We start from the raw sequence: 12,299 nt of genomic DNA on the forward strand, positions 1-12,299 counted from the left end.
GAGTCTCGTCTGCTATCGTCACCGCCACCCACCTCCGTCCATCAGGGTCACTCAGCGAGCAGCCCGGCACAGCCCACCACCACAAACCCCGCCCACGCTGCCGCCGCCCACGAAGCTGGACCCCTGGTGGCGCGAGCAGTGCCGGGATGGCGCTACCCTCGCTACCACCCTTGGCTGCACAACCTTACTCGATAGGACTCCCATGCCCCGCTGCGGTGCACCACCGTGGTACACTCCCTCGACAACGCAGTCTCTGCATCACATCTTTCGGCGTTCAAGGCAGCGCCCTCGTGGCCCTCCGAGCATGTGACAGTGACTCGCTGCTGCCGTGACTGTAAGCTGCCACAGAGTATCAAAGGCAAAAAGCAAGACTTTTGACTTAACAATGTGAAAAGTGCTGCGTATATTCTACTGGAAAATACATATTTTCATGAGCACGGTGAAAAGTAAAAGTAGAAAAAACATTTGAACACACACACACACACACACACACACACACACACACACACACACACACACACGGCAGGAGGCCAAGTGCTGCAGGAGTCAGCAGGGCAGACCACCGCGGCCGGGCAGTGACACGACTTTGTTTATGTCGCCGCCGCCGTGTGCGTGCGTCGCGTCCGTCCAATCTTTAGATTCAAGATCCAGCTGAAGGAAACACTCAATACGGATTCTTAGAGATAAATTATGGAGATGATATTGTAGCATAACAATCGGTAACAATACAGTGTTCAAGGCTACAGTTTGTTCTTGTACAGGCAGGGCCGGTTCTCTAAACAAATCGACAATTTTCATACCGATACCTATAATCGCGCGCCCCGGTGCCCTGCCCTGCCGTGACGCTGGGTAGTCACGCACACATCTCACAGACAAATGAGCTTGGAAAAAATCCAGTTGAACTCTCATCCTGTGTACGCTTGCTTTCCCTGACTCAAGAAACTTGCGAGGCGCCGCTACGGGTATTGCGTGGGCTCGTCGCGGCTCGCTTTTCCTGTGCCCAGAGTCATCCAGAAGGCAGTCAAACACAAAGCGATACTTGAACGTTCTCTTGTGCTTCTTTTGACAGGAATTAACCCCTATGATTGTTGAGAAGCGCCTGAAGACAATCACAATAAAAAAGAAAGGGAGACTTACAGGACTGGATACCCTCATGTCGAAGACTGACAAGGACTGTCCACATAGTCATCGGTCCACCTGAACGACACTTGGCCAAGAGTTGAGTGCTCGGTGACCGTATGGAGATCCAGTTCACTGCAATTTGTCTGTACATTATACGAGTGCCAACCATTGTCCCTTTTAGCCCGTCTTAATTTAAAATATAATTGAAAAAAATATAAAACATCAATCACATTCTCGTTTTGTTTACCTTCTCTGCCTGTGAACCTCAAGGTATGTATGTATGTATGTATATATATATATATATATATATATATATATATATATATATATATATATATATATATATATATATATATATATATATATATATATATATATATATATATATATATATATATATATATATATATATATATATATATATATATATATATATATATATATATATATATATATATATATATATATATATATATATATATATATATATATATATATATATATATATATATATATATATATATATATATATATATATATATATATATATATATATATATATATATATATATATATATATATATATATATATATATATATATATATATATATATATATCCTAATCAATATATATATATATATATATATATATATATATATACATTCCCAAATTCACGCCCCCTATCCCCCAAGCACCCCTCCCCGCCCCCCGCCTTCCTCCCAGCCAGTCCGCAACACGCCCAGGTGTAGCGTGGCGTGCAGATGCGTGGAGCAGATAACAGCACCACGATAACATCAGGTGTCTGACTGCCGGCAAGTACTCTAGCACAGCCACACCCGCTGCCTCACTACAAAACACTTGCCTGGCCTGCCCCAGCCAATCACCTGCCACAGAGTAATCATTCAGCCAACACAGGTGACATACAAGTGCCGCCTTCCTCGTTCGCTTGCTCATCATCCTACACCATCACCTCGAGCACTCACTAGGTACACGAGTCGCACTGTGCTGCCAAAATGACAATCAACACAGACAACACACAACGTACAATGACACAACCAAGTATAACAGACATGAGGCAGTGAACAGATGACTCTTCCGTTAGGGCAGTGGAAGAGATTGTTGTCGATCTAAGCTGCGCGCGCGCGCGTGTGTGTGTGTGTGTGTGTGTGTGTGTGTGTGTGTGTGCTTCTCTCTCTCTCTCTCTCTCTCTCTCTCTCTCTCTCTCTCTCTCTCTCTCTCTCTCTCTCTCTTTACACACACACACACACACACACACACACACACACACAACCCCCCCCCCCCCATCCCACGCACAAAAACAAACACAAAAATACAGACGGAAAAATATAAAGATAAAGAGAAAAAAAAAAAAGCTTATTGTAACAGACAAGTAGTTTTCACACCGCACAGCTGCGTGGAGCAAGTACACATTTGGTTCTGATGATTATGTTTGCACCACAACACGTGTGCGAGCATCAGCTGGCATCGCGCGCAGGAAGGATAATATCGAAGGACAGAAAACATTAAAAAGAATAGGAGGGCAATAGCGATAAGGAGAGGAAGAAACAAAAACAGAAGAATAGTAGTAATAGTAGTGGTGGTGGTGGTGGTGGTAGTAATAGTAAACGTAGAGCGCCATGCAAATACACGACACTTCCGGTTAATATCAGGAAAGGCGGATGTTCATGAGGCGTGTAAAGACTGAGTTATTATTTTTCACTCTGTCCTTTTGTTCCTCCTTCCGGTCGGCTCCAAGCGGGCGTGACGCGGAGCACATTGTCACCACTGTGTGTGTGTGTGTGTGTGTGTGTGTGAGTAGCAAGAATCGAGTAAAGTCATTCCCCCGAGCGTGTTGCCGGACACCTGACACACACACACACACACACACACACACACACACACACACACAGGCATGTAGATAGACACAGTTAGATACAGTTTATTTACCATTGTGTTCAAATATATCATAATAAATATATACATAATATTTTTACAGACATTAGAATAATTATAATTTCTTTATATACCAGCAGTCCAAAGTAAAATGAATGTATCAAACTAAATATTCTATACTGAACCTTCAGGACACAGGGGAGCCTTTTTCATTCACAGATAAATTGGCAAATATGAATCTCCTCACCTGTCATACTGGGAGTTAAGTCATCTGAAAATATCGTAATTGTATTCAAGGATTTAAAATAGTATACGTGTCTAATATGTTGCGTTAGTGGACAATGGTATAATACACGTTCCGTCTGTAGAGTACCACATCCTCGCACACACACACACACACACACACACGTGAGCGCCTGTCGTGTATAGGGATCCGCCAGGTGTGCTCGGCGGCGCATCATCAGCGTTGTGACATGACGGACGGCACGGGACTTCTGCCTGGTGCCTGGATGTTTCCGTGGCAGACCCTCGCAGGATCCACGATAAACAAAATGATAACTGATGAGCTTTCGGGTCAAAATATTTCGGTAATGTACGTACAAGTTCTGAGCTGCATCCATGAACGACAAGTTATTTTACTAATAAAGCAATTAGGATGGCCAGTGCTTGTATGCTAAATGATTTTGGATGTGATTTTTTTTTTATAAATATCTAATAATGGACCAAAGAATATGACATAAATATCCAGGTATGTGTAAACATAGCAATGATGAATAACAGCATATATACTAGACAGCAATAGTTTCAGTAAAAAAACGTCACTGTAATCGACGACACAAGGAAATTTACCTGAATAATAATACAATAAGAATGAATGATAAAGAAATAAAGACTCCAGCGGCAAGTCACACAGTCATGTTCCCGCTTCTGAGAAAGTTTCTGCCACAGAGGAACGCACGTAACACCAGGGCGTCGGCACGTCGGGCTCAGATAATGACAGTGATAACACGTGCATAAGAAACAGCAAAGGCAATTACAAACCCTCACAGGAACGGGAACCACTCGTGCTGCTCTGCCTCATCACACCTCAAGCATGTGCAATTCATGTATATCTCTCCACGTGTGTATGTACGTGTGTGTGTATGTGTCGTCCGTTATCACGTCGGCTTCGCTATCAGATGTGTATGCAGCACCTGCTCCCACGTCACCCGCCGGGGCACGTCACTCTGCCTCGAGCACCCACCAGACACGCCACCCCGTGCCTCCCCCTCCCCCCCCGAACGTTCACAAACACCTGCGTTGCCATGGCGACGTAAACACACAGTATCATTCTGTCTCTTCACCTTAAACTACCTAGTTAGGAAGAGGAGGGTGTCTCAGTGAATAAGCTATTTTTTTTAGTACGTGTTCCTGTGTGTGTGTGTGTGTGTGTATATATATATATATATATATATATATATATATATATATATATATATATATATATATATATATATATATATATATATTCTTTTCTGTCTCCGTGAGGTAATGGCGTGCAGGTGTGAGGACGCGGCGTGGCGGGCGGGGGTGAGCGTGGCGGCCGTGGCTGGGCCGGGTGGAGCAAAATGGTCGCGTGAGTCCCTAATAGTGAGGGGAGATGATGGGGAGAAAGAGGATGATAGGAGACGGGAGAGGAAGGGTGCGAAAGTCTAAAAGGGAGAGGGAGGGAATTAGGTCAATGCCCCTAGAGGACAATGGCGTTATAAATCTCCTTTTCTACTCTCCTTCACTTCCTCCAACATAGAACACTAAGCATTTTTTTTTTTTTTACAGCAGAGGAAACTGCTCGAGGGCAAAAAAAAGGAAACAATGATGAAAAGAATCCCGCTACTCACTGCTTTTATAAAATAATTAAGAGGAGTGGCCGAAAGATAGGTCACTTTCAGGAGGAGAGGTGTCCTGATACCCTCCTCTTGAAAGAGCTCAAATTAATAGGCAGGAGGAAATACAGATGATGGAAGATTGTTCCAGAGTTTACCAGCGTGAGGGATGAAAGAGTGAAGATCCTGGTTAACTCGTGCGTAAGGGATTTGGACAGTAATGGGATGAACTTGAGTAGAAAGTTGTGGCCGCGGGAGGGGGGAGGCATGCAGTTAGCAAGTTCAGAAGAGCAGTCAGCGTGAACATATCGATTGAAGATAGGAGAGGCAACATGGCGGCGGAATTTAAGAGGTAGAAGACTTTCAGAAAGAGGAAGAGAGCTGATGAGACGAAGAACCTTAGACTCCACTCTGTCCAAGAGAGCTGTGTGAGATGCATACTCCATACGAGGGCGGACAAGGCCCCTGTATATGGTTAGCAACTGTGCGGGGGAGAAGAACTGGCGGAGACGATACAGAACTCCCAACTTCGAGGAAGCTGATATAGTGAGAAATGTGAAGTTTCCAGTTAATATTTTGAGTTAAGGATAGACCGAAGATGTTTAGTGTTGAAGAAGGTGACAGTTGAGTGTTGTCGAAGAATAGGGGATAGGTTTTTGGAAGATTGTGTCGGGTTGATAGGTGGAGAAATTGGGTTTTTGAGGCATTGAAGGACACATGGTTCCTTTTACCCCAATCGGAAATGATGGCAAGGTCTGAGGTTAAGCGTTCTGCAGCCTCCAGTCTGGAGTCTTGTAATTCCTGTTGAGAGGGTCTTCTGTTGAAAGAAGTTGAATAATGCAGAGTGGAGTCGTCAGCGTATGAGTAGATAAGACAGTTTGTTATGGAAAGAAGATCATTGGTGAATAACAGGAAGAAAGTGGGTGATAGGACAGAGACCTGTGGAACCCCACTGTTGATAGGTTTAGGGGAAGCACAGTGACCGTCTACTACAGCAGAGATGGAACGGGCGGAAAAGAAACTGGAGATAAAGGAACAAAGAGAAGGGTAGAATCATAAAGAGGGCAGTTTAAAAAGCAAAGAGTTGTGCCAGACTCTATCGAAAGCTTTCGATATGTCTAGCGCAACAGAGAAAGTTTCACCGAAACGGTTAAGAGAAAATGACCATGCAAGAGTTAGTTAAGAGAGCAAGAAGATCGCCAGTAGAACGCCCCCTGCGGAACTCATACTGGCGATCAAATAAAAGGTCAGAAGTGGAAAGATGCTTTTGATAGACAGGAAAGTAAAGCTATAGGGCGGTAGTTTGAGGGATTGGAACGGTCACCCTTCTTAGGCACAGGCTGTATGAAGGCGTACTTCCAGCAGGAAGGAAAGGTAGATGTTGGCAGGAAGAGGCGTGAGAGGTTGACCACGCAAGGTGTCAGCACGGAGGCACAGTTTTTAAGGACAATAGAAGCACTCCATCAGGTCCATAAGCCTTCTGAGAGTTGAGGCCATGCAGAAAGGGCATAGAAAACATCATTCTTAACAGTAACAATACCAGGCGAAGGATGTTCACCCTCGCTGTGGCACTATTTCCCAGCCGCTGCAAGTTTTCGACACATCCTGATCTCCAGCCGCTGCAAGTTTTCGACACATCCTGATCTCCAAGTCACCAAGCCCTTAGTTCCATGGAAAGCGCCTCTTGCCACCTCAGAAAACAAAATGGACACATTATGGTGAAAAAATTACCGCTATTTACCGTTGCTTCATGAAGTAAAACAAATAATTGCTAGTATTTCTTTGCAGCAAAAGTTTTCATTAACTCGTGCAAATATTTTTCATGGCTCTTCTGGTGCAAACTTTTGGCGTACACATCAGGAGACAGTCGAGATCAAAAGATTCAAGCTTCAGCTTCATCGTGTGGACCCCCTCAGTATCCTACGGGCGTGACACTCAGCTTACTCCAACGCACTGCACTGGATCATGGCGGCAATCTGCACGAATATCACATCACCCCAGTGTACGTGTACTTCTTTTGACACGAATTTACACCAGGTTGAATTGAAAGTACAGAAATGGCAAACATTGGACGAAGTAAAAATGTCCTGTCCTGCAGCCCAGTTCATTGCATCTCCACGTCAAAATTCCCCAAATCATGCATCATCGCGAGGGAGTCCACATTTATTTTGCAACAGTGTAACAACAGCACCAGCAGCCTGATCGTCCCCGCCTCGCCGCCGCATATGTTTCCATCATTCACGCGGCGGGAGGCGCCCCACCGAGATGACATCCCACTTATCTCTTAAATGGAAAATCACAGTTAATTTACAATTTTATCCGTTCGTCTGTTTCGCATGCATGAATTTCATACATCCTGTCTGGAGTCACGTCCGGTGCGGGGCGTGTGGCCAGGCCGTGTATTGGCTGACGGACAACCGCCACGAACCTCGCGAAAAAATAACAACGAATCAGACACTTTCTCCTTTGATTTTAGAATTTGCCTTTTAAATTCGCAAAAAGCAAAAACTATGTCTACAGTAAACATCACTAGCGACATAAAATAGCCCTAAGAAAATCCAAACTATGCACGAAGTCAGAGGCGCGTCATGTTACTTAGCGTTACGAGGCATGATGTTGCAGGTGATTCGATGTCACTAGACATTTAGATGCGATATTTTTTCTTAACACAAAATTGAGGTTTTCTGAGGCCATAGCTATAAATAACTTAAGCAATAGATAACTTATGCGGACCGCCTACAAAACTCCCTGATAGTTCCTTTACATATCACACTCTTCCTGTTATATAAATAAGCTCCCTTTTCCTGGCTTATTCCTGGCTTTGCCCTCCCTTACCCCAACCTCTCTTTATCGCCCCCTCCACCACCAGGATCCCCCGTTAACTATCCATTGTTAATGTAAGAGTGTGCGTGACAGGCGGACGTGCTGGCCCCGAGATCTGTGTTCCGATAGCATACTAAATTGCCGTGTGTCATAACCCGTTGTCCAGGGTCTTTTTCCACACCACCGCTGCCTCCATCAATCCCTATGAGGAACCCTAACCCCGAGTCCTCATTATCCAGCTACGCAGGGGAGAGAAAAGTGTTATTGATACCTCTGTGTAACATGATGCACACAGCACACTTCCCTCCGTGATAACCTGAATGGAAGGAAACACAGAAAAGGGGGAGGGAGAGGAGGCGGTGATGGCCTGAGCGCGAGATTGCCGATAGTGGCTTGTTTAGCGTCGCCACCCACAGCCCACGTGTGTGTGTGTGTGTGTGTGTGTGTGTGTGTGTGTGTGTGTTACATGAACGCATCGTTGCCTCTGTATAGCAACAACGTATAGAGGAGGCTATACCATACAGACAGAAAGTGATAAAGTCGATACCACGCGTTTGGAGCTGGACTCCTGGAGGTGAAAATGATGATGGTGGCAATGATGACACTGGTGAGGCTATCGATATTGATGTCTATTTTGATGATGACAATGGAACAGAATAAGGAGAAAGCTAGGGAGGAGGAAGAGGAAGAGGAGGAGGAGAGAGACGAGTAGTATATGAGAGAAAAAAAAAGTAGAAGATTAAAGAAAAAGAAGATAATTAAACGGAGGAGGATAGGGAAGGTAATAAAATGAAAAGGACGGAAAGATTGTGTGACTAATTTGAATATTCAATTAGTAACGCGGAGACTTCGATCGGTACAGGATACATGAGATTAGGCGAAGAAGAATAAAAGAAGAATAAGAAAAGAAGAAGATAAGGAGAATGAAGGAGACAAGGATACTGAAAAGGCAGTGATTCTGTTTAACTGCGAAACGGCGTTGTATACTACCACCACCACCACAACTACTGCTACTACCACCACCACCACCACTACCACCACTACCACTACCACCACTACTACTACCACCACTACCACCACCACCACCACTACTACTACCACTACGTCACCCTCCCCTGCGCGTCCCCCTGGAGCAGAACACACCCATGGGCACAAGTTTCATTAGCGAGGGTCGTTCTAGGCGCCACCTGTTCACTCTAATTGCCTTTCCTTGTTAATTGATCGTTATACATCAGTTAGCACGTTAACACCCTCGCTGCGGTCACTGATGCGGTGGCGGCGGTAGCGGTGGCGGTGGTGGTGATGGTGGTGGTAGGTAATGGAACTGTAGCGGTATGATTTTATAGTAGTGGTTTTCATTTTATGCTCCTGTCCCAAAACTTTTTTTTCGTTTTCTCTTCCTTTCCATCCTTTTCTTTTTCCTTTTTCAACTCATTTTTTTCTCATTCCTATCATCTCCTTTTTCCTCTCCTCTTCCTCCTCGTATTCCTTTTCCTCCTCTACTTTGGTTTGTTGGTTGGGTTCATTCTATGCTCCTGTTCTATTATCTCTTCGCTTCCTCCTCCTGTCTTCTTTTTTTTCCATCTCATCTTCTCTTTCCAATCATCTTTCTCTTCTACTTTTCATTATCCAGTCATGTTCCTCCTTGTCCTCCTCTACTTTGGTTTGTCAGTGGGTGTTAAGGGCTTTCCCAGCGATCTATGGCGAGCAGAAATATGGTAGTTTCCTGTATACTTCCCTCTCCAGTGTAACTTCGAATGATCCCAGCTCGTAAAATATGGGCTTCTCCTAAACGTTTAATCTTCCTCGGCCTGTTTCTGCCATCGCTTCTGTGTCCTTTACTGTTCTTCGTCCTTGCTATCCGCTCTCCTTTCGCCATTTTGCTTTGTGTCAGTATGTACTCAAGACAAAAAGAGTAACATGCTCGGAAGACAAACTATTTTGAACCACCATTACCATCACTACCCACGTCACAATCACCATCATCCCCATCACCAAGGTAATAATAGTTAGTCATCATATTCGAGACCTCACTAGTTGGCTTCTTTGTACAAATCTATATACACACACAGGCTTTGCGACCACATGCATTTACTTACCGGACAAACGATGATTTTTAGATAGCGCGTCCCAACACAGGAGCTGCATTAGCGAACCACTTGGCGTCATTGCAACTCACACCGCGGCTCACGTCTCCTGCACGGGATTCAGTATAACTTTTGCCTCCACATATACGCATCAGCTCCTGCTCCTGCTTTTCCTCCTCTGCTTTCTTCCTCCCCTCCAACTCCTGGTTTTTCTCTGCTTCCTCCTTCCTTCCCTTCTACTCCTTCTCCTGCTTTTCCTCTACTTCTTCCTTCCTTCCCTCCAACTCCTGCTTTTTCTCTGCTTCTCCCTTCCTTCCCTCCTACTCTTCCTCCTGCTTTTCCAATACTTCTTCCTTCCTTCCCTCCTACTCCTTCTGCTTTCTCTCTACGTTTTCCTTCCTCCCCTCCAACTCCTCCTGCTGCTTTATTCTCTACTTCTCCCTTCCTACTGCTCCTTCTCTTCCTCTACTCCTTCCTTTCTTCCTTCCTGCTCCTGCTTTTTCTCTACTTCTTCCTTCCTCCCCTCCTACTCCTGCTCCTTCTTTTCCAATACATCCTCCTTCCTCTCCTCCTATTTCTTCTTTATCTCCTCCTCTTCCTTCTCCTATAATCTTCTCTCTCCACTATTTTCACCGGTCCCATCTTCTCTTCATACCTCTCCGTCACATTCGCCTCTACCACTAATACTATTCTCTCTACTACTGAGTTTTCATTCTTATGTATCATCCCATTGCTCCTGCTTATTTCCTTCCCCGTTCTTATCATCCACCCTCATTTCCTCCTCCTCCGCCTGCCTCCTTTTCCAATCTATCCTGTCTCCCTTCACCTCTGTATGCCTCTCGATCCCCTCCGTCTCATTCCCCTCGTGATTGTCTCCCTCCCTCCACACACAGGTAATGAGAGGGAGGCGAGAACTTATGGACACACACCTGTAATCAAGGAAGAGGCCGGAACAAAGCAGGGAAAAGATATACGGGAATAATTACTAAGAGGATAATATGCAGTGGTTGACAGGGAAGACTTATGGTGAGGCGAAGCACGTAGATTAGTTAGCAGCAGACGACGGTGAGGGAGAGCATTAGTTAGTCAAGCGCTGCCCCAGACAAACGATCACCTGAAGGCACCAGACGATAAAAAGTGAAGGTGTTCGACAAGGTGACACATCTTCATTGCCTTTTTCACGGCTTGCGAATTATTTAAGGAGTGAAAATGGGAACGTATATCAATCAGAATAAACATTGATAACAAAAGTTGATGATGATGATTGTGAAGTTTAGCAGCTTTTATTTTCTCATTATTACTTTTTTTGCCCTTGAGTTGCTTCCTTTACTGTAGAAAATGCCTGAACAACTTAAGACCAGCCTGTCACAGCCTACATTGTCATCGCTTTCCCAAAGGATAATAATGACGATGATGATGATAACTACACACAAAAACAGATGAAAGAGGTAAAATGAAGGTCAGGCGAGAAATAGGAACAGTTACACAACACTCACGTCTTCATGTTCAAACAAAGTCCAATGTCCTGAAATAAATATAGGATTGTTATCACTTCACACGATAAAATCAATGAATGTCAAGAAACTTATCATATCCAAGCAAATAACAAAACGACGCAGCTTGGTGCATATTTTTACTTGTGTTGGTGCGATGTGTGAAATGCTGGGAGGGAGAAGGGAGAGAGGCAGAAAAGAGATTTGACGGAGTAATATACATATACATTTCTTGAACTATTATTTTATCTATTTGTTGCATGCTCTTTATTATTTACGTATTAGTTATCCTTGCTCGAAAACGGAAAGGAATTGTCAAGGGAGAAGGTGACTGGAGGAATGAGGTGAACGATGAAGTCCTCCTAGCAACCGTGTAGGGGATCTGGGATGAGATAGGTGGGAGATATCACCACTTCCAGGCTAATCTATCGAAGGGGTGGTTATTGCAGTGGGCACGTGTGAAATATTTAGATCTGAGGATGTGGTTGTGGAGGAGAGTATACCTTAATGCATATAGTATACATAGTTGCTTTACATTGTGTACATGTATATTCCACTAAGATAAATATTTATATTTCCTCATATTTGCTTATTTTTTAATATTGCCTGAGAAAGGAAGAGAGAGCAAACATGTATGAATAAATAAATACATGCACTAATAAAATCATATACATATATCATCAGTAATTTACATACACACACACACACACACACACACACACACACACACACACGACTTCATTGGTATGCCTTGTCCTTTCCCACACCATTACAGGGGAGCCTCCGGTGGGGGCTGTGGTGGCGGTGGCGGCGGCGAAGCTGGTGGTGAGGGTAAATAAGACAGCCTTCTCAGGGGCACAGGTCTTACGTTTAGCGGGAAGGAATGGTCCGGCACGCATCACAAGTAAGCTGGTAATTTATACACATACTAACTGCCTCATAGAAACAAACTAATTCATTTTCTTTAAATACATAAATCTACCAACCTTACTTTATTTTATCTACTTCCTTTTCTACC

The 12,299-nt window shown here is 44.2% G+C and overlaps 1 protein-coding gene across 1 annotated transcript in view; it reads left to right on the plus strand.

Moving 5' to 3' along the window:
• LOC127009647 (paired box protein Pax-2-like) overlaps positions 1–1,345 on the plus strand; it is a 14,938-nt gene extending 13,593 nt beyond the window's left edge. Inside the window, exon 5 of the mRNA XM_050882900.1 lies at positions 1–1,345. This exon is cut by the window's left edge and continues 158 nt beyond it. Coding sequence (XP_050738857.1) covers positions 1–195 — 195 coding nt within the window. The 3' untranslated portion in view covers positions 196–1,345.
• Positions 1,346–12,299: the final 10,954 nt, after the last annotated feature.

The sequence above is a fragment of the Eriocheir sinensis genome, chromosome 41 (assembly GCF_024679095.1).
Source record: "Eriocheir sinensis breed Jianghai 21 chromosome 41, ASM2467909v1, whole genome shotgun sequence".
In the NCBI taxonomy this organism is placed as follows: domain Eukaryota; kingdom Metazoa; phylum Arthropoda; class Malacostraca; order Decapoda; family Varunidae; genus Eriocheir; species Eriocheir sinensis.